The 23,315-nt window shown below is 49.9% G+C and overlaps 1 protein-coding gene and 1 pseudogene across 1 annotated transcript in view; one reads left to right on the top strand and one right to left on the bottom strand.

Annotated features, from left to right (window-relative positions):
- The window catches only part of LOC124555826 (prostaglandin D2 receptor), a 503,176-nt gene that overhangs the window by 348,034 nt on the left and 131,827 nt on the right, over window positions 1-23,315 (top strand). Inside the window, exon 3 of the mRNA XM_047129893.1 lies at window positions 2,772-3,016. Coding sequence (XP_046985849.1) covers window positions 2,772-3,016 — 245 coding nt within the window. The remainder of the gene's footprint in view (window positions 1-2,771; window positions 3,017-23,315) is intronic.
- LOC124556890 lies at window positions 21,441-21,557 on the bottom strand (annotated as a pseudogene).

Genomic DNA, 23,315 nt, shown 5'->3' with positions numbered 1-23,315 from the left:
CATGGTCTCCGAGCTGACAGTCCATGCTGCTGCAAACGTCGTCGAACTGTTCGTGCAGATGTTTGTTGTCTTGCAAACGTCCCCATCTGTTGACTCAGGGATCGAGACGTGGCTGCACGATCCGTTGCAGCCATGCAGATAAGGTGCCCGTCATCTCGACTGCTAGTGATACGAGGCCGTTGGGATCCAGCACGGCATTCCGTATTACCCTCCTGAACCCACCGATTCCATATTCTGCTAACAGTCATTGGATCTCGACCAACGCGAGCAGCAATGTCGCGATACGATAAACCGAAATCGCGACAGGCTACAATCCGACCTTTATCAAAGTCGGAAACGTGATGGTACGCATTTCTCCTCCTTACACGAGTCATCACAACAACGTTTCACCAGGCAACACCGGTCACCTGCTGTTTGTGTATGAGAAATCGGTTGGAAACTTTCCTCATGTCAGCACGTTGTAGGTGTCGCCACCGGCACCAACCTTGTGTGAATGCTCTGAAAAGCTGATAATTTGCATATCACAGCATATTCTTCCTGTCGGTTAAATTTCGCGTCTCTAGCACGTCATCTTCGTGGTGTAGGAATTTTAATGGCCAGTAGTGCATTTGAAACAGCAGATAAAAATTCGATTTATGCCTTTCTAAAAGAGAGCCTCCATTCCTTCCAAGCTAATTATGTAAGTGTAGACCAGATATGGCTCAAATTCGAAGATACAGTATCGACAGCAATAGACAGATTCATACCGCATAAGTTAATAAGAGACGGGACTGATCCACCATGGTACACAAAATACGTCAGAACACTGTTGCAGAAGCAACGAAAAAAGCATGCCAAATTTAGAAGAACGCAAAATCCCCAAGACTGGCTAAGTTTCACGGAAGCACGAAATTTAGTGCGGACGTCAATGCGAGATGCTATTAATAGTTTAGTGCATATGGAGTATCGTCCCAGTTGTGTGAGTGGATTCGTGATTTCCTCTCAGAGAGGTCACAGTTCGTAGTGACAGACGGTAAATCATCGAGTAGAACAGAAGTGATATCTGGCATTCCGCAAGGTAGTGTCATAGGCTCTCTTCTGTTCCTGTTTTACAAAATGATCTAGGTGATAATCTGAGCAGCCCCCTTAGATTGTTTGCAGATGACGCTGTAATTTACCGTCTAGTTAAATCATCAGACTATCAGTTCGAATTACAAAATGATCTGGAGAGAATTTCTGTATGGTGCGGAAAGTGGCAATTGGCGCTAAACAAAGAAAAGTGCGATGTCATCCACATGGGTAGTGAAAGAAATCCGATAAATTTTTGGTATACGATAAATCGCACAAATCTTAAGGGCTGTCAATTCGACTAAGTACGTAGTAATTACAATTACGAGCAACTTAAATTGGAAAGACCACATACATAATACTGTGAGGAAGGCGAAAGAAAGGCTGCGCTTTGTTGGCAGAACACTTAGAAGATGCGACAAACCCACTAGAAAGACAGCCTATATTACACTTGTGCGTTCTCTGCTGGAATATTGCTGCGCGGTGTGGGATCCTTACCAGGTAGGATTGACGGAGGACATTGAAAAGGTGCAAACAAAGGCAGCTCGTTTCGTGTTATCGTGCAATAGGGGTGGAGTGTCACTTATATGATACGCGAGTTGGGGTGGCAGTCACCGAAACAAAGGCAGTTTTCTTTGCGGCGAGATCTATTTACGAAATTTCAGTCGCCAACTTTCTCCTCCGAATGTGAAAATATTTTGTTGACGCCCAACTGCGTAGGGAGAAATGATCATCATAATAAAATAAGAGAAATCAGAGCTGTAACGGAAAGATTTAGGTGTTCCTTTTTCCCACGCAGTATTCGCGAGTGGAATGGTAGGGAAATAGTATGAAAATGGTTCGATGAATCCTCTGCCAGGCACTTAGGTGTGAACTGCAGAGTAACCATATAATGTAGATGTGGATGTATTATTTAATGAATTGAGAAGAGTAAAATGTAAAAAGAGTTGAAATCATTAAGGTATTCATCACGATTTATTAATATGTGAACGACTATACATAGTCCACCAAAAGTTGATACTCGTTTTCGTGCAAAAATCATTTTTTTCAATTTTAAAAACAACGTATTGTAACTGTAAGCAATTGGTAGTAATAGAAATGTTACAGCGAATAAACTATTTTGTATAAAAATTATGTAGTATTTTTTGAAACGAATTTATTTAATTCACTTTGGAATATCCCGGTAAAACGCAAACGGTGGGAGCGTGAATTTGCTATGACGTCACCAGTCAGTAAGCTGTCTGAAGACACTATGTATCTTACTTAAGACATACTGTACGTTTTCCGATGTACCTCGTTAACTTATAAATGTATGTGTAAATGTCTCTCCCCTAGCTTAAAGAGATCACGAATCCGCGCCTGTCGACGATAAGTCGAAACTTTTACGGATCCTGATGTGGCTGACACCAGGCGTGGGGTAAATCACTTAAAACACCAAAAATTCCATTGACAGTTCTCTCTAAAACCTTAACGACTTTGGCAACCGAATTACTACGCTTTCGCCCGAGTGCTACTCGGATGCGGTGTTTAGGGGCGTAGGATCAGCACACGCACCTCCGTTTTCGTGATACGGAGTGGCTACTACTCGGCCGAGCAACTCTCTGGCAGTACCGAGAATCGAACTCGGATCCTCCGCGTAATAGACAGACACGCTGACCACTGGGCTACATCCCGCCCCCCTTAATTCTATTAGACGCTACCTGCAGCCGGCGCTGCTGTTGCAGGCACGGTGCTGTGCGCGTGCATCGTGGTGTGCAACCTGGCGGTGATCCGCGCGCTGTGCCAGCTGGGCTGCCGCGGCCGGCGCCGGCGCCTCGGGGTGCGCATCCTGCGCCACGCCAGCCGACACGGAGAGCCGGGCGCCGCCTCCGAGATCATGTACAACGCCGCCACCACCGAGGAGGTCGCCTTCGCGCGCCTCATGGCCGTGCTCTGCATCATGTTCGTTGTGTGCTGGGTGCCGCAGCTGGTACGCTCTCTCTTTACTCCCCTTCACTTTGTAGCGCACTACCGCATTACTTATCATCGTGTGTGCATCTACAGTTCATTTCGAACCCTCGCCTCTTCGAGAATTGTACACAAGTTTTCACTCTTCTCCCTTCGAGCTTTCCATCCCAGCAACCCATTCTCTGCAGTTCTCCGCCAATCTAATTATTCTCTTAACCATTTGAGTACACGGTGTTGAGGAGATACATATTTTTTCAATTTTCTTAGTCCGTTTCCTCGTGCCCTCTTTCTCTCTCCGTTTCCTTCCACCCTCTCCCCATCCGCTTCCCCCTCCCTCTGTCCACCTTCTCCATCACCCATTCACTGCCCGTGTCCTCAAGTCCCTCTCTCCGTGCTTCTTCAACTCCTCCTCTCTCTGTCTATCTGCTCCTCCTCGCTCTTTCTCTGTCCGTTTCCTTCATCCCCTCTATCCATCTGTTTTCCTCCCTCCCACTGTCCACCTTCTCCAACACCCCTGCTCTGCCCGTGTCCTCCAGCCACTCTCTCTGTGCGTCTTCTACTCCTGTCTCTGTCTATCCGCTCCTCCTCGCTCTTTCTCTGTCCGTTTCCTTTCCCCCCCCCGTCCATCCGCTTACCCCTCCCTCTCTCCAACTTCTCCATCTCCCCTGCTCTGCCTGTATCCTCCAGCCCCTTTCTCTGTGCGTCTTCATCTCCTCCCTCTCTCTATCTGCTCCTCCTCGCTCTTTCTCTGTCCGCTTCCTTCCCCCCCTCTGTCCATCCATTTCCCCCTCCCTCTGTCCAACTTCTCCATCACGCCTGCTCTGCCCGTGTCCTCCAGCCCCAGTCTCTGTGCGTCTTTTACTCCTCCCTCTCTCTGTCTATCTGCTCCTCCTCGCTCTTCCTCTGTCCGTTTTCTTGCCAGCTCTGTCTGTCTGCTTCCCTCTTCCTGTGTCCACTTTCTCCGTCACCCCTGCCTTGCCCGTGTCCTCCAGCCCCTGTCTCTGTGCGTCTTCTACTCCACCCTGTCTCTGTCTATCTGCTCCTCCTAGCTCTTTCCCTGTCCGTTTCCTTCACCCCCACTGTCCATCTGCTTTCCCCCCTCCCTCTGTCCAACTTCTCCATCACCCCTGCTCTGCCCTTGTCCTCCAGCCCGCCCCTCTGTGTGTCTTCTACTCCTCGCTCTCACCGTCTATCTGCTCCTCCTCGCTCTTTCCCTGTCTGTTTCCTTCCCCCCTCTGTCTATTCGTTTCCCCGTCCCATTGTCCAACTTCTCCGTCACCACTGCTCTGCCCGTGTCCTCCAGCCCCTCACTCTGTGCGTCTTCTACTCTTCCGTCTCTCTGTCTGTCTGCTCCTCCTCGCTCTTTCTCTGTCAGTTTCCTTCACCCTCTCTATCCATCTGCTTTCCCCCCACCCTCTGTCTACCTTCTCCGTCACCCCTGCTATACTGTGTCTTCCAGCCCCTCTCTCTGAGCGTCTTCTACTCCTCCCACTCTCTGTCTTTCTGCTCCTCCTTGCTCTTTCTCTGTCTGTTTCCTTCACTTCATCTGTCCATCTGCTTTCCCCCCTCCCAATGTCCACCTTCTCCATCCCCCCTGCTCTGCCTGTGTCCTCCAGCACCTCTCTCTGTGCGTCCTCTACTCCTCCCTCTCTTTGTCTATCGGGTCCTCCTTGATCTTTCTCTGTCCGCTTCCTTCCCCCCCCTGTCCATCCGCTTCCCACTCCATCCGTCCACCTTCCCCGTCATCGCTGCTCTGCCTGTGTCCTCCAGCCTCTCTCTCTGTGCGTCTTGTACTCCTCCCTCTCTCTGTCGATCTGCTCCACCTCGCTCTTTCTCTGTCCGTTTCCTTCCCCCATCTGTCCAGCTATTCCTACTCCCTGTGTCCATCTTCTCCATCACCCCTGTTCTTCCCATGTCCTCCAGCCCACCTCTGTGAGTGTCTTCTACTCCTCCCTCTCTCTGTCTATCTGATCCTCCTTACTCTTTCTCGGTCTGTTCCAGTCCCCCCTCTGTCCATCCGCTTCCTCCTCCCTCTGTCCAACTTCTTCATCACCCCTGCTCTGCCCGTGTCCTCCAGCCCCTCTCTCTGTGCGACTTCTACTCCACCCTCTCTCAGTCTATCTGCTCCTCCTCGCCCCTTCTCTGTCCGTTTCCTTCACCCCCTCTATCCATCTGCTTTCTCCCCTCCCTCTGTCCACCTTCTCCGTCACCCCTTCTCCGCCCGTGTCCTCCAGCCCCTCTCTATGTGCATCTTTTACATCACAACCTCTCTGTTTATCTGCTCCTCCTCGCACTTTCTCTGTCCGTTTCCTTCCCCCCTCTGTCCATACGCTTCCCACTCCCACTGTCCACCTTCTCCATCACCCCTGCTCTGCCCGTGCCATACAGCCCCTGTCTCTGTGCGTCTTCTACTCCTCCCTCTCTCTGTCTATCTGCTCCTCCGCGCTATTTCTCTGTCCGTATCCTTCACCCCCTCTATCCATCTGCTTCCCCCCCTACGTCTGTCCACATTCTCCGTCACCCCTGCTCTGCCCATGTCCTCCATCCCTCTCTCAGTGCATCTTCCACTCCTCTCTCTCTCTCTGTCTGTCTGCTCCTCCTCGCTCTTTTTCTGTCCGTTTCCTTCACCCCCTCTATCCATCTGCTTTCCCCCCTACCTCTGTCCACCATCTCCATCACCTGTGCTCTGCCCGTGTCCTCCAGCCCCTCTCTCAGTTGCATCTTCTACTCCTCTCTCTCCCTGTCTATCTGCTCCTCCTCGCTTTTTCTCAGTGCGTTTCCTTCCCCCCTCTGTCCATCTGCTTCCCACTCCCTCTGTCCAGCTTCTCCATCACTTCTGCTCTGTCCATTTCCGTCACTCCCTCTATCCATCGGCCTTCCCCCCTCCCTCTTTCTGCCTTCTCCATCACCCCAGCTTTGTCCGTTTCCTTCACCCCCTTTACCCATCTGCTTTCCCCCATCCCTCTAAAAAATGGCTCTGAGCACTATGGGACTCAACTGCTGTGGTCATAAGTCCCCTAGAACTTAGAACTACTTAAACCTAACTAACCTAAGGACAGCACACAACACCCAGCCATCACGAGGCAGAGAAAATCCCTGACCCCGCCGGGAATCGAACCCGGGAACCCGGGCGTGGGAAGCGAGAACGCTACCGCACGACCACGAGATGCGGGCCCCCCATCCCTCTGTCCACCTTCTCCGTCACCCCTGCTCTGCCCGTGTCCTCCAGCCCCTCTCTCTGTGTATCTTCTACGCCTCCCTCTCTCTGTCTATCTGCTCCTCCGCGCTCTTTCGCTGTCCGTTACCTCCCCCCCTCAGTCCATCCGCTTCCCACTCCCTCTGTCCAGATTCTCCAAGACCCCTGCTCTTCCGGTGTCCACCAGCCCCTCTCTCTGTGCTTCTTCTTCTTCTACCTCTCTCTGTCTCTCTGCTCCGCCTCGCTCTTTCTCTGTCCCTTTCCTTCCCTCCTCGCTCCATGTGCTTCCCACTCCTCCTGTCCAGCTTCTCCATCATCCCTGTTCTGTCCGTTACTTTCACCCCCTCTATCCATCTGCCTTCCCCCCTGCCTTTGTCCACTTTCTCCATCACCCCATCTTTGTCCGTTTCCTTGACCCCTTCTATCCATCTGCTTTCCCCCATCCCTCTGTCCACCTTCTCCGTCACCTCTCCATTGCCCATGTCCTCCAGCCCCTCTCTCTGTGCATCTTCTACTCCTCCCTCTTTCTGTCAATCTGCTCCTCCTCACTCTTTCTCTGTCCGTTTCCTTCCCCCTTCTGTCCATCCGCTACCCACTCCCTCTGTCGAACTTCTGCATCACCCCTGCTCTACTCATGTCCTCCAGCCCCTGTCTCTGAGCGTCTTCTACTCCTCTGTCTCTGTCTATCTGCTCCTCCTCGCACTTTCTCTGTCTGTTTCCTTCACCCACTCTCTCCATCTGCTTTCCCCCCTCCCTCTGTTCACCTTCTCCATCACCCCTGCTCTGTCCGTTTCTTTCACCTCCTCTTTCGTTCTGCCTTCCCCCCTCCCTCAGCCGGCCGAAGTGGGCGTGCGGTTAAAGGCGCTGCAGTCTGGAATCGCAAGACCGCTACGGTCGCAGGTTCGAATCCTGCCTCGGGCATGGATGTTTGTAATGTCCTTAGGTTAGTTAGGTTTAACTAGTTCTAAGTTCTAGGGGACTAATGACCTCAGAAGTTGAGTCCCATAGTGCTCAGAGCCATTTGAACCATTTTGAGCCCCCTCCCTCTGTCCTTCTTCTCTGTCACCCATGCTCTGCCCGTGTCCTCCAGCCCCCCTTTCTGTGCCTCTTCTACTCCTCCCTCTCTCTGTCTATCTGCTCCTCCTCGCTCTTTCTCTGTCCGTTTCCTTCCCCCCTCTGTCCATCAGCTTCCCACTAACTCTTTCCACCTTCTTCATGACACTTGCTGTGACCGTTTCCTTAACCCCCTTTATCCATCTGCTTTCCCCCATCCCTCTGTCCACTTTCTCCGTCACCCCTGCTCTTTCCGTGACCTCCAGATCCTCTCTCTGTGTATCGTCTACTCCTACCTCTCCCTGTCTATCTGCTCTACCTCGCTCTTTCTCTGTCCGCTTCCTTCACCCATTCTATTCATCTGCTATCCCCCCTGCCTCCTTCCTCGCTCTCCATCACCCCTGCTCTGCCTGTGTCCTCCTACCCCTCTCTCTGTGCTACTCCTCCCTCTCTCTGTCTATCTGCTCCTCCTCGCTCTTTCTCTGTCCGTACATTCCCCCATCTGTCTGTCCATTTCCCCCGCCCTCTGTCCACCTTCTCCGTCACCCATGCCCTGCCCGTGTCCTTCAGCCCCTCTCTCTGTGCGTCTTCTACTCCTCCCTCTCTCTGTCTATCTGGTCCTCCTCGCCCTTTCTCGGTCCGTTTCCTTCCCCCCTCTGTCCGTCCGCTTCCCCCTCCCTCTGTACACGTACTGCATCACACTTGCTCTGCCCATGTCCACCAGCCCAATTCTCTGTGCATCTTCTACTCCTCCCTCTCTCTCTCTATCTGCTCCTCCTCAGTCTTTCTCTGAACATATCCTTCCTCCCTGTGTCCATCCGCTTCTCCCTCTCTCTGTCCAACTTCTCCACGACCCCTCCTCCGCCCGTGTCCTCCAGCCTCTCTCTCTGTGCGTCTTCTACTCCGCCGTCTCTCTGCCTATCTGCTCCTCCTCGCCCTTTGTCTGCCCGTTTCCTTCACCCCCTCTATCCATCTTCTTTCTCCCCCCCTCTGTCCACCTTCTCCGGCACAACTGCCCTGCCCGTGCCTTCCGGCCCCTCTCTCTGTGCATCTTCTACTCCTCTCTCTCTCTGTCTATCTGCTCTTCCTCGCTCTTTCTCTGTCAGTTTCCTTCAGCCGCTCTATCCATCTCCATTCCCCACTCCGTCTGCCCAACTTCTCCGTCACCCCTGCTCTGCCTGTGTCCTCCAGCCCCTCTATCTGTGCGTCATCTACTCCTCCCCCTCTCTGTCTATCTGCTCCTCATCGAACTTTCCCTGGATGTTTCCTTCCCCACTCTGTCCATCCGTTTCCACCTCCCTCTGTCCACCTTCCCCATCACACTGCTGTGTTTCTGTCCTTCGGCCCCTCTCTCTGTGTGTTTTGAACTCCTCCTTCTCTCTGTCTATATGCTCCTCCTCGCCCTTTCTCTGTCATTCTCCTTCAGCCCCTCTATCCATCTGCTGTCCCCCCTCCCTCTGTCCAACTTCTCCATCACCCCTGCTCTGCCAGTGTCCTCCAGTCCCTCTCCCTGTGCGCCTTCTACTCTTCCCTTTCTCTGTTTATCTTCTCCTCATTGCTCTTTCTCTGTCCATTTCCTTCACCCCTTCTATCCATCTGCTTTACCCCTTCCCTCTGTCCTCCTTCTCCATCACCCCTGCTCTGTCCGTTTCCATCACCCCCTCTATCCATCTGCTTTCAGCCCTCCCTCTGTCCACCTTATCCGTCACCCCTGATCTGCTCGTGTCCTCCAGCCACTCCCCCTGTGCGTCCTTTACTACTTCCTCTCTCTGTCTATCTGGCTCTCCTCGCTCTTTCTCTGGCCATTTCCTTCCCCCCTTTGTCCATCTGCTTCCCACTCCCTCTGTCCACCATCTCCATCCCCCTGCTCTGTCCGTGTCCTCCAGCCCCTCTCTCTGTGCATCTTCTACTTCGCTCTCTCTCTGTCTGTCTGCTTCTCCTCGCTCTTTCTCTCTCTGTTCCCTTCCCCCCCCCTTTCTGTCCGCTTCCCTCTCCCTCTGTCCAATTCTCTGTCACCCCTGCTCTGCCGGTGCCCTCCAGTCCCTCTCTCTGTGTGTCTTCTTCTCCTCCCTCTCTCTGCCTGTCTGCTCCTCCTCACTCTTTCTCTGTACGTTTCCTTCACCCCCTCTATCTACATCCTTTCCCCCCTCCCACTGTCCACCTTCTCCATCACCCCTGCTATTCCCATGTGCTCCAGCCCCTCTCTCTGTGCATATAACACTCCTCCCTCTCTCTGTCTATCTGCTCTTCTTCGGTGTTTCTCTGTCCGTATTCTTCACCCTCTCTGTCCATCCGCTTTCCCACCTCCCTCTGTCCACATTATCCATCACCCCTGCTCTGCCCGTGTCCTCCAACCCCTTTCTCTGTGCGCATTCTACTCCTCCCTCTCTCTGTCTATCTGCTCCTCGTCGCTAATTCTCTGTCTGTTTCCTTCCACCCTCTGTCCATCCGCTTCCCACTCCCTCTGTCCACCTTGTCCATCACCCCTGCTCTGCCCGTGTCCTCCAGGCCCTCTCTCTGTGCATCTTCTACTAGCCCCTCTATCTGTCTATCTGCTCCACCTCGCTCTTTCTCTGTCCATTTCCTTCACCCACAATATCCATCTGCTTCCCCCCCTCCCTCTGTCCATCATCTACATCATCCTGGCTCTGCCCCTGTCCTCCAGCCCCTCTCTCTGTGCATCTTCTACTCGTCCCTCTATCTGTCTATCTGCTCCACTTCACTCTTTCTCTGTCCGTTTCCTTCACCCACAATATCCATCTGCTTTCCCCCCTCCCTCTGTCCACCATCTTCATCACCCCTTCTCTGCCCGTGTCCTCCAGCCACTGTCACTGTGCGTCTTCTACTCCTCCCTCTCTCTGTCTATCTGCTCCTCCTCGGTCTGCCTCTGTCGGTTTCCTTCACTCCCTCTATCCATCCGCTTTCCCACCTCCCTCTGACCACCTTCTCCAACACCCCTGCCCTGACCGTGTCCTCCAGCTCCTCTCTCTGTGCTTCTTCTACTTCTACCTCTCTCGGTCTCTTTGCTCTGAATCGCACTTTCTCTGTCCGATTCCTTCACCCTCCCTATCCATCTGCTTTCACTCCTCCCTCTGTCCACCTTCTCCATCACCCCTGTTCTGTCCATTTCCTTCACCCCCTCTATCCATCTGCTTTCCCTCCTCCCTCTGTCCATCTCCTTCATCACACCTGCTTTGCCCGTGTCCTCCAGACCCTCTCTTTGTGCATCGTCTACTCCTACCTCTCTCTGTGTATCTGATCCTCCTTGCTCTTTCTCTGTACGTTTCCTTCCTCCCTCTATCCATCTGTTTTCCCCCCTCCCTATGACCACCTTGTCTGTCACCCCTTTTCTATCTGTGTCCTCCAGCCCCTGTCTCTGTGCATCTTCTACACCTCCCTCTCTCTGTCTATCAGCTCATCCTCGCTCTTTCTCTGTCCGTTTCCTTCACCCCCTCTATCCATCTGCTTTCCCTCCTCCCTATGTCCACCTTCTCCATCACCCCTGCTCAGTACGTTTCCTTTACCCCCTCTATAAATCTGCTATCTCTCCTCCCTATGTCCACCTTCTCCATCATCCCTGCTCTGCCTCTGTCCTCCAGCCCCTCTCTTTGTGCGTCTGCTACTCCTACTTCTCTCTGTCTATCAGTTCCTTCTCACTCTTTCTCTGTCCATTTCGTTCTCCAATCTGTCTGTCCACTTCCCCCGACATCTGTCCACATTCTCCGTGACCCGTGCTCTGCCCATGTCCTCCAGCCCCTGTCTCAGTGCCTCTTTTACTCCTCCCTCTCTCTGTCTATATGCTCCTGCTCGCTCTTTCTCTGTCCGTTTCCTTCCCCCCTCTGTCCATCCGCTTCCCACTCTCTCTGTCCACCTTCTCCATCACCACTGCTCTGCCCGTGTCCTCCAACCCCTCTCTCTGTGTATCTTCTACTCCTCTCTCTCTCTGTCTATCTGCTCCTCCTCGCTCTTTCTCTGTCCGTTTCTTTCACCCCCTCTATCCATCTGCTTTCCCTCCTCCCTCTGTCCAACTTCTCCATCACCCTAGCTCTGCCCGTGTCCACCAGCCCCCCTCCTTCTGCGTCTTCTACTCCTCCCACTCCGTGTCCATCTGCTCCTCTTCGCTCTTTCTCTGACCCTTTCCTTCCCCCCTCTGTCCATCCGCTTCCCACTTCCTTTGTCCACCTTCTCCATCACCCCTGCTCTGCCCATGTCCTCCTGCCCCTGTGTCTGTGCGTCTTCTACTCTTCCCTCTCTCTGTCTATCTGCTTCTCCTCAGTCCTTCTCTGTGCGTTTCCTTAACCCCCTCTATCCATCCGTTGTCCCCCCTCCCTCTGTCTACCTTCTCCATCACCCCTGCTCTGCTCATGTCCTCCAGCCCCTGTCTCTCTGCATCTTCTACTCCTCTTTCTCTCTGTCTATCTGCTCCTCCTCATTCTTCTTCTGTCCGTTTCCTTCACCCCCTCTATCCATCTGCTTTCGCTGCTCCCTCTGTCTACCTTCTCCATCACCCCTGCTCAGTATGTTTCTTTCACTCCCTCTATCCATTTGCTTTCCCCCCTCCCCCTGTCCACCTTCTCCATCACCCCTGCTCTACCCGTGTCCTCCAGCCCCTCTCTCTGTGCATCTTCTACTCCTCCCTCTCTCTGTCTATCTGCTACTCCTCGCTATTTCTCTGTCTTTTTGCTTCACCCCCTCTATGCATCAGCTTTCCCCCCTCCCTCTCTCCACCTTTTCCATCTCCCCTGCTCCGTCCGTTTCCTTCACCCCCTCTATTCATCTACTTTCCCCCCCCCCTCCCTCTGTCCACCTTCTCCGTCACCCCTGCTCTGCCCGTGTCCTCCAGCCCCTGTCTCTGTGCGTCTTCCACTCCTCCCTCTCTCTGTCTATCTGCTCCTCCTCGGCCTTTCTCGGTACGTTTCCTTTACCACCTCTTTCCATCCACTTTTCCCCCCTCCGACTGTCCACCTTCTCTATCACCTCCTCTCTTCCCATGTCCTCCAGCCCCTCTTTCTATGCGTCTTCTACTCCTCCCTCTCTCTGTCTATATGCTCCTCCTCGCTCTTTCTCTGCCCGTTTCCTTCCCACTCTGTCCATCCGCCTCCCACTCCCTCTGTCCACCTTCTCCGTCACCCCTGCTCTGCCCGTGTCCTCCAGCCCCTCTCTCTGTGCGTCTTCTACTCCTCCCTCTCTCTGTCTGTCTGCTCCTCCTCGCTCTTTCTCTGTCCGTTTCCTTCCCCCCCACCCCTCTGTCCATCCGCTTCTCACTCCCTCTGTCCACCTTCTCCATCACCCCTGCTTTGCCCATGTCCTCCAGCCCTTGTCTATGTACGTCTTCTACTCCTCCCTCTTTTTGTGTGTCTGCTCCTCTGCGATCTTTCTCTATCTGTTTCCTTCACCCCATCCATCCGTTCGCTTTCCCCCCTCCCTCTTTCCATCTTCTCCATCACCCCTGCTCTGCCCGTGTCCTCCAGTGCCTCTCTCTGTGTGTCTTCTACTCCTCCCTCTCTCTGTCTATCTGCTCCTCCTCGCTCTCTCTCTGTCCATTTCCTTCCCCCTCTGTCCATTCGCTTCCCCCTCCCTCTGTCCACCATTTCCATCACCCCTGCTCTGCCCATGTACTCCAGCCCCTCTCTCTATGCCTCTTCTACTCCTCCTTGTCTCTGTCTATTTGCTCCTCCGCGCTCTTCCTCTGTCCGTTTCCTTCCCCCCTCTCTTCATCCGCTTCCCACTCCCTCTGTCCACCTTCTCCATCACCCCTGCTCTGCCCATGTCCTCCATCCCCTGTCTCTGTGCGTCTTCTACTCCTCCCTCTCTCTGTCTATCTGCTCCTCCTCGGTCTTTCTCTGTCCGTTTCCTTCTCCCACTCTATCCGTCCGCTTTCCCCCCTCCTCTGTCCACCTTCTCCATCACCCCTGCTCTACCCGTGTCCTCCAGCCCCTCTCTCTGTGCGTCTTTTACTCCTCCCTCTCTCTGTCTATCTGCTCCTCCTCGCTCTCTCTGTCCATTTGCTCCCCTCTCTGTCCATCTCTTCCTCTTCCGTTTCTTTGTCCATTTCCTTCTCCCCCCTCAGATTTGTGTCCACCTCCTTTTTCCGCCTCTGTCTGTCCATCTCTTCCTTCCCCCCGTACTCTCTCCACGTTATCATCCCCTCCCCGAAGTGAGTTTGCTGATTGACATAAAAGTTTTCTGGGTTTGGTACAGCGTCATAATGTAAAAATTGCTGCTCCTGGAGAAAAAAGAAAACGAACGTTTCGGCCACGATTGCAGGAGCCCTCTTCTGGGTCTTTTTTTTTTTCAGCAGCAGTAGTTTTTACATTATGACGCGGTACCAAACACAGAAACCTTTTATGTCGACTGACTCTAGCCACGGAAGCCTACGCAATTATAGTTTGCTGGTTCTTACCACTACAGTATTTCTTCCAGATAGTGTACCGCGTTTGGCTGAAATCGACCCCTGCGTTTAAGAGGAGGTTTTTATGCGCTTCTTTGGCCGCATACGCACAAGTCACATATACTTTACATATTTCACAATTGAAAATCCGGGAGTGCCTATCTGCGAATCAGCATCTCTGCTATATGGGCAATATTGTTACATATTTCACACATGTTTATATCCATATTCACCTGTATCTTTAGCGAATTTGTCCATGCAGTTTCGTTTTCACGTAGCTCAATATTTATGACGTCATATCTCCTGATCTGTGTGTCCTAAAATGATGTAATGTTTCAGGTACATTCAGTGGTTTATGTGATCACGGTCTGCAAAATGTGTTGCGAATACAGTTTGCAGTAAATATGCAATAAATTAAAACTTAGTGCCTGGTGCGGCAATTTTACTGTACGATCAGCGTAAATGTAGTAAGCGATATACTTTTCTTTTCATTCATCATTTTTTAAGGGTTGTCTGCGAGAAGAAGTTCCGTAAAGGTTTGAAATTATGTGTGAAGTCCGTTGCAAGTAACTAAGCGCTCCAGTTCTCAAATACTGGAGAATGAAGTCTGAGAATTCGCGCGCCGTCAGCTGCACTCCGTTTCCACCCCCACCCCCATCCCTTTGATAGGCAGGTGTTTCTTACCAGTACAGCGATTCTTGTATGTCACATGTTCATCAAGTTCGGTTGAAATCGGTCTATTGGTTTAGGAGGGGATGCAGAACATGAATACATACATACATATTTATGACATGTATGAGTTTATTTGCTAATACGAGTTGCCAACCTTGAAGATAATAGTTGTTTTTAATGACGAGTAGGCTCTATTGACCGCTATTAATCTCCAGCACTTTTTAGAGGTAAAATTAGATGCCTCCAATGTTACCCACTATTATCTCTTACTGAAACTAATTAGGTCGCCTCACAATGAAAGACCGAGCGTGATGGTGCAGTGGTTAACACACTTGACTCGCATTCGGGAGGACGACAGTTCAAACTCGCGTCCGGCCGTCAGATTTAAGTTTTCCGTGATTTCCCTAAATCGCTCCAGGCAAATGCTGAGATGGTACCTTTGAAAGGGTACGGCCGATTTCCTTCCTCATCCTTGACGCAATACGATCTTGCGCTGCGCCTCTAATGACCACGATGTCAACGGGACGTTAAACCAAATCTTTCCTTCAGAGTGAAAGGTTCATCGACTGAGACAAGAGTAAATCATCAGACCGCTCTGACTGCCTCGTAGACCCAGCATCCTTTCATGGGATCCACCAATTGCGGGGACATCGACGCCGAAAGTTTAACAACAAATAAAATTAGACAAACATTTCCGCTCACTTACATCTACCACATACAAAGAATACCGCGCAGCCCCGCCTCCTTGACGTGACTAATGCACGTTTGTGCGGCGGGGCTCAGCTTGGATGTAAGCGAGTTCCAGTCCTGATGGTGGATGAAATTTTCACTGGCGGTATTTGGCCAACAAAGGAAGGAGAATTGTGGCGTAAAGTTCACGATCACCAGTTCTTGCACCAACGTCCTGCATTAAATTCCAAACCTATTTCCAGTCTCTCGTGAAGTAAAGGCATGTTTTACTGTTGATAGTGATCCGTCCGTCGGATGGTCGGTTGCCCCCGTGGTGCTACTTAAGAGGATTAGGCTATGTGCTGGCAACGGGTTTCACCCTCTCCCTTGTCTCATCATCATCATACAACACAAACTTAACACTATAATCTACGCGCACCTATTACACTCACCTACATTCCACAGATACAACTCTCACACAACCGCAACAAAAGAGGCCAATGCGCACGGGGGAAAACACCATTTCCGCTAGGCGGCCGAACCCACCCCGTGGGATATTCTAGCCAAAAATGCCATACGACATTTATTTTCTTAATTACGGCACATGCTGGAAATAAAGCGACAATGTAAAACGTCTGTGGAAACTTAAAAGAGAAAGGCTAGTTACTAAGAAGGATGAGTCTGTGTGTATAGGGAAATGTCGTCGTCGAGTAACTAGAGGATGACTTAGCAACATTTCTAGTTGGTGTCATGAATGGCATCTTGCTGTTAATGTAGAAAAATGTAAGTTTATGCAGATGATAAGGAGAACAATCTTGTAATGTTTAGATACAGTATTAGTGATGTGTCGCTTGACACAGTCACGGTGATGAAACTTTCATGTGCATCGTTGCAAAACGATGTGAAATGGAAGGGGTACGTAAAGACGGTTATAGGGCAGGCGAATAGTCGACTTTTGTTTGTTCGTATACACTACTGGCCATTAAAATTGCTACACCAAGAAGAAATGCAGATGATAAACGGGTATTCGTGGGACACATATATTATACTAGAACTGACATGTGATTACTTTTCACGCAATTTGGGTGCATAGATCCTGAGAAATCAGTACCCAGAACAACCACCTCTGGCCGTAATAATGGCCTCGATACGCCTAGGCATTGAGTCAAACAGATCTTGGATGGCGTGTACAGGTACAGCTGTCCATGCAGTTTCAACACGATACCACAGTTCATCAAGAGTTGTGCCTGGCGTATTGTGACGACCCAGTTGCTCGGCCACCATTGACCAGACGTTTTTAATTGGTGAGAGATCTGGAGAATGTGCTGGCCAGGGCAGCAATCGAACATTTTCTGTATCCAGAAAGGCCCGTACAGGGCCTGCAACATGCGGTCGTGCATCATCCTGCTGAAATGTAGGGTTTCGCAGGGATCGAATGAAGGGTAGAGCCACGGGTCGTAACACATCTCAAATGTAATGTCCACTGTTCAAAGTGCCGTCAATGCGAACAAGAGGTGACCGAGACGCGTAACCAATGGCACGCCGGGTGATGTGCCAGTATGGTGATGGCGAATGCACGCTTCTAATCTGCATTCACTGCGATGTCGCCAAACACGGATGCGACCATCATGATGCTGTAAACAGAACCTGGATTCATCCGGAAAAAATGACGTTTTGCCATTCGTGCACCCAAGTTCGTCGTTGAGTACACCATTGCAGGCGCTCCTGTCTGTGATGCAGCTTCAAGGGTAACCGCAGCCATGGTCTCCGAGCTGACAGTCCATGCTGCTGCAAACGTCGTCGAACTGTTCGTGCAGATGTTTGTTGTCTTGCAAATGCCCCCATCTGTTGACTCAGGGATCGAGACGTGGCTGCACGATCCGTTACAGCCATGCGGATAAGATGCCTGTCATCTCGACAGCTAGTGATACGAGGCCGTTGGGACCCAGCATGGCGTCCCGTATACCCTCCTGAACCCACCGATTCCATATTCTGCTAACAGTCATTGGATCTCGACCAACGCGAGCAGCAATGTCGCGATACGATAAACCGAAATCGCGATAGGCTACTATCCGACCTTTATCAAAGTTGGAAACGTGATGGTACGCATTTCTCCTCCTTACACGAGTCATCACAACAACGTTTCACCAGGCAACACCGGTCACCTGCTGTTTGTGTATGAGAAATCGGTTGGAAACTTTCCTCATGTCAGCAGATTGTAGGTGTCGCCACCGGCGCCAACCTTGTGTGAATGCTCTGAAAAGCTAATCATTTGCATATCACAGCATCTTCTTCCTGTCTTTCGCGTCTGTAGCACGTCATCTTCGTGGTGTAGCAATTTTAATGGCCAGTAGTGTAATTTTAGGGAACTATAGTTCGTCTATAAAGGCGACCGCGTGTAATAACACTACTGCCATCCATCCTGTAGTACTGCTTCAGTGTTTGTGATATTCGGAAGGTAATATTAAAGGCACTAGGTCGGATTAAAGGAAGACATCGAAGGAATTAAGAGACGTGTTGCTAGACTTGTTATCGGCAAGTTCGACCAACACACTACTATCAGGGAAATATTCCGTGAACTCAAATGGGAATCCCTGGAAGGAAGATAACATTCTTTTCACGAAACACTGTTGAGTATATTTAGAGAACCGGTATTTGTGGCTGACTGCAGAACGATTCCGCTGCCGGCAAGACACGTCTTGCATGAGGACCGCGAAGACAAGATAAGATAAATCAGGGCTTGTACGGAGGGATATAGAGAGTCGTTTTCCCCTCGACCATTTGGAAGTTGAACGGTAAAGGTAAAAATTTTTAGTGGGAACAGGTCCCCTTCGCCATGCACCATATGGCGGCTTGCGGAGTATGTACACCGATGAGCTAAAACATTACGACCACATCTTGTTTGTCCGACTGTGGAACAAAATACATCAGTGATTCTGCGTATCAGTGATCCGACAGTTTTTTGGTAGGTTTGCGGAGGTATGTGGCATTAGATGTCTACGCACAGGTCATGTAGTTCGCATAAATAACGGACCGCTGATTTGCGTTCGTGGTGATGGCGCACTGTAGCACGTTTCTGGCTCCGAGACATGGACAGTTATACTGCTAAAAGACGACATCGCAGTCGGGAAAGACATCGACCATGAAAGGATGCGGGTGGTTCGCAGCTGTCAGCGTGCCTTCGAGTACTACCACAGGTCCCATGCAAGCGCAGGAGAATGTCTCCCGTAGAAAAATAGTGCTCCCACCAGCCTGCGTCGATGCGCGCTGCACGTTTCGAGCCGCCGTTCACCTCGATAACGGCGTTTGTGGAGATGACGATTCAGTGTAGCAAAAATGTGATTCACCCAAAGAGCCGACACGTTTCCCTTGATCGACGGTCGAATCCCGATGGTCCAATATGCATTGCAGTCGTAATTGACGATGTCGTTGGGTCAACATGTGAACACGTAGAAGTGGTCTGCTTTGGTGCTTCATTTTCAACAGTGTACAATGAACGGTGTGCTCCGACACACTTGTGCGGGCACCAGCATTATACTCTTTCGGCAAAGATGCCACAAATCGCCAGAGCAGACAAGCCTCGAAACCTCACGACTTCGTGGACGCCCAACCACGTAGCGCCTAGTAGTAGTTTCATTGTCCTCCTACCTCTTCCCGTAGATGCTCACTACAGTAGCATGTGAACATACGACCAGCTTCGCCGTTTTCGAGATACTCGTTCACAGGCTGTGCGTAATAATAATCTGCCCTTTGTGAGAGTCGTTGTTGTTGACAAGTGATAAGCAAGAACATGCAAAGTTCAGTGAGTTCGTTCTCAGCATGGAGATGGACGGTAACCATTAAGGTTAACGTTCAGTGACCAGTGATGGGACTACGTTCCATTCAAGCGAAAAAGTGAACCGGGAAGACAGCAGTCATACAAAGTATACCCTAGCCGACCTTGTGAGAGACTCTCCAAAGCTGCTTGTGTTTTGCGCCCCCCCCCCCCCCCCAAAAAAAAACAGACTGTTCGTTTTGGTTGAAAAGACGTCTACAGGAATTACATACCTGGAACGTTGGAGATCGGACTTTTTCCACAGTTGCGAGAACATGCCGAACATTCGATTTTTCAACTGGACTATCGCTCTGGCACTTGCATGTAAGAGAGGTTTTCTGAACAATGGGTTGCCTCGACGATGGATCAACCGTAAGGGGCGCGTGGATCTCGCATTGCACCATTAGCCTCCCAAGGTCACCTCACCTCACAATATGTGATTTTTTTGTGGCAATTTGTGAAAGACTCCGTTTATTTGCCTTCCCTTCCAACATCTTTGGGTGGACAGCGACGCCCATAACAACAGTAGTGCGTATAGTGACTGCAGACATGCTCACAGAAGTTTGGGACGAGTGTGACTACTGTAAAAAAAGGTAAATTATGGTTTAACGGCCGGCCGCAGTGGCCGTGCGGTTCTAGGCGCTGCAGTCCGGAACCGCGGGACTGCTACGGTCGCAGGTTCGAATCCTGCCTCGGGCATGGATGTGTGTGATGTCCTTAGGTTAGTTAGGTTTAAGTAGTTCTAAGTTCTAGGGGACTGATGACCTCAGCTGTTAAGTCCCATAGTGCTCAGAGCCATTTGCACCATTAAATCTGGATGACTGGACGGGGATTTCCACCGTCATCCTTCCGAATGCGAGTCCAGTCGGATAGGTGCTGCTCGGTTTTAACTATCTTCTGGATTTTTTTTGTGCATACGGTGGAAGATACATTGAACATCTGTGAAAAGTAAATGAACACTTCGATCCTAAACGTAATTGTAAAAGGCTACCAAAGGTTGTATTTGCATACATTTAAAAGATATACCCTTATAAAACTAGCCGCGCGGGGTAGCCGCGCGGTCTAAGGTGTCTTTTCACGGTCCGCGCGGCTCCTCCCGTCGGAGGTTCGGGTCCTCCCTCGGGCATGGCTGTGTGTGTTGTCCATAGCGGAAGTTAGTTTAAGTTAGATTAAGTAGTGTGTAAGCTTAGGGACCGATGATCTAAGCAGTTTGGTCCCATAAGATCTTACCACAAATTTACAATTTTTTACGTATAAAACTGGTTGAGTCTTTCGATAAAAAAAATACTTTGTAGTCCTATGCGTAAGATTAAGTTTCTGTCTCCATTCATATGGACGATATAAGCTTATGAAATCGGTAGCGTGTATTAGACGCTGCGGTAGGTTGACAGATCAGCATTGACTGTGTGATTATCCAGTTTCATATCAATTCGCCGTTCTCGCTCTTTCCTGGCGTTTATATTTCAGCAAAGCCTTTGACACTGACGACTTCGACGTTTTACTTGTCATACTTAGCAGCATAATTTCCGTACCAAGTGCAGTGCAGTGGATTGGCTCATACCTGACGTCTCTCCATCAGTGCGTCATGTCTGGCACCGTAAAGTCACAGTGGGGGCAGATAGTTTCAGGCGTCAACCAGGCTTCCGTTTTAAGTCCTCTACTACTTTCATTGTACGTAAATGATGTGCCATCCATCTGCTTTGTCCAACTGCAAATACGACATGTATACTGATGGCCTCCAGTGCAAAATCAATAAACCTGAAGACAGCTATCGAGAATCTCAAAACTCACCTGTGTGCACGACCAAAATGGGCCCATAATACAGGGTTAAAGCTCAACCCATCTAAAATCCAGGTGCTAATGGTTGCTCATTCTAGGCTCATTAGCCCGAAATATTGGGAATCTCTACCTCTTTAGCCTTAAGTAGGACAAATATCAACTTCTCTCCTTCAGCAAAGAGTCTAAATAATAGATGAAAGTAGAAATTGGACTGAGCACGTAACTGTATTGTGCAAGAAGGCATCAGCATCTCTCTATGCCCTACAAAAATATAAAAAGCTCTTCCCTCTTGATTTCAAAAGAAACTAGTACAAACGCTTATACCTCCAGCTATCGATTTCAGCGCTGTTATCTTGCAAGCTATTTCTCAGGAAAGCTGACGACGCTTCTAATCTGCTATGAATTCCTGTGTTCGTTGTATCTGTGATCTATGACCCTTTGATCACATTTCACCATGACATTCACAGCTGTCCTGGCTGCGTGCAGACAAGCGCAGAGCTTTCGATACCCTCTGTCGTCTCTACGGTCTTATATCTTTCCTCAACCTTAACGCTCGAAGTCCTTCTCAGTAGCAGGAACCCTACTCTGGAATAACTTCCTGAATTATATTAGATACCTGAATAACATCTGCAGCTTCAGAAAGCAGTTAAGGACATATATACCAAAGCACTCTCACTCCGTCGTCAGGCCACGAGTGGCCTACCGGGACCATCCGACCGCCGTGTCATCCCCGGTGGGGGATGCGGATGGGAGGGGCGTGGGGTCAGCACACCGCTCTCCCGGTCGTAAGATGGTATTCGTGACCGAAGCCGCTACTATTCGGTCGAGTAGCTCCTCAGTTGGCATCACGAGGCTGAGTGCGCCCCGAAAAATGGCAACAGCGCGTGGCGGCTGGATGGTCACCCATCCAAGTGCCGACCACGCCCGACAGCGCTTAACTTCGGTGATCTCACGGGAACCGATGTTAGCACTGCGGTAAGACCGTTGCCATATATACTAAAGCAACAATAAGAATTACAATTGTCCCTGTACGCACTCGTTACTCTCGTACATCCTTCTTCCCAATCAGACCTTTTTCCTTTCTCAGTCTCCAATTTCCTTTCCTCGGAACTCGGTGTATGAGAAAACATCTGCCTTGTACACCATTAAATTATTTTTATATCTATCACTACTGTTATTTTCGTCATTATTATTATTATTATTATTATTATTATTATTATTATTACTATTATCACTGTTATTTGCAGCAGCTGCAGGAGTACAAGTACTGCTAGCATTAAGTTTATTAGTTCATAGTCAGTATTACTTATTCAAAATTGCCGCTTCAACCACTCAAATCATTTTAATACTCTTTTTTATATTAAAATTGTTATTTCTTAGGAAACTATGATGTAAAAGAGATATTGTACATGTGAAACCCTCGTCCGGTGTAAGACAGGGCTCAAGAGAGGGTCTGATGGCCCTAATCAGATCGGGTTCAATAAGTAAATAAATAAATACATAAAATATAACGTTGTACAGGGGCCACTGCTTATGTGATTTGCCGAATTTCTTTTACTTAACTTAGTGGTCAGATGCCCTGTCGCGTCATTTGTCAGTTGACCTAAGTGAAGTCGAGTGCGCCATTTGTCTGTGAATCGTATGGTATTTTCTGAGGCAGAGATTGTGGGGCGACTCAGCATTTGCCTACCAGAGCCTGGGAAACTTGCTCAAAACCACACCTGGCTTCGACCCGGATCTGGCTCCCGTCCTCTCTCGCAAGCTGGCATGCAGCGCGGTTATCTATACGAACCATAATTATTTAATCCTTTACCTAGAAATTTTTTTGGAATAAAAGACAGTAATGTATGGTTATTTTAGTTAATGTGGTAATCAGAAGTAACAATTTGAATTGTATATTTTTCGCCGTTTCGTTTTCCAACGTGGGGTCAACTGGAAATACAGGGTTACTCATAATTACCTCCAGGGCTCGCGAAGACGACTGTGGAAAAACTACAAGGCACAACGAAAACAAACATTCATCAGTGGATAAAGCATTATTCCAAGTTGTTAACTTACGTTAGAGGTGCTCAGGCTCCGTTTGTGAAGCGGCAAACGTCAGTATGTGCGTGCAATTCTGTGACACGAATTTCCTGGGAAAGGAGCGATAGCAGCTTTGTAAATCTGTTCTTTGTGTTGCCCAACTAATTCGATGCGACAATGCTGAATGGAGCAGAGGGTTAACAGTGAAACTTGAAGCCAGCACAACCTACAAGTGCCAGCTGTAATTATAGGAATTTCGTAAATCATTATTAGGCTTCCCTTTACCACGGGGACATTGATACGTAGCAATAACATGCAGAAAATTGCCACCAGTTCTCTGATAACCTGTCACGGGACACATATGCCCGGGTTTGTTTTTGCAAACTCATTTGTCGTAAACATTCATAATGCTTGAACCCCGCAGACAAAACTGCGGAGGTTGTTCTCTAATACGCCGGTGTGCAAAACCTAAGGACTAAAGTAACTTTCGCACGATGTGTCACTGCCGAGCAACATAACTCGATGAAACTTGGACCATACACAGAAAGATCTGCTACAATAGAGTACAAAAGATAACTAAATGAAATACGCAATGAGATGAACAGAAATGACACTTTTATTCAAAGACAAAAATTATACTGACGTCATTATGATTCCCTGGATCTTACAAAGGGCGGTACATACAGGTAGTTGTTAATAGGCTGTGTGACGACGGGATGGCATCG

Source organism: Schistocerca americana, chromosome X (assembly GCF_021461395.2).
Source record: "Schistocerca americana isolate TAMUIC-IGC-003095 chromosome X, iqSchAmer2.1, whole genome shotgun sequence".
In the NCBI taxonomy this organism is placed as follows: Eukaryota; Metazoa; Arthropoda; class Insecta; order Orthoptera; family Acrididae; genus Schistocerca; species Schistocerca americana.
This window is presented reverse-complemented; position numbering and strand designations above follow the sequence as displayed.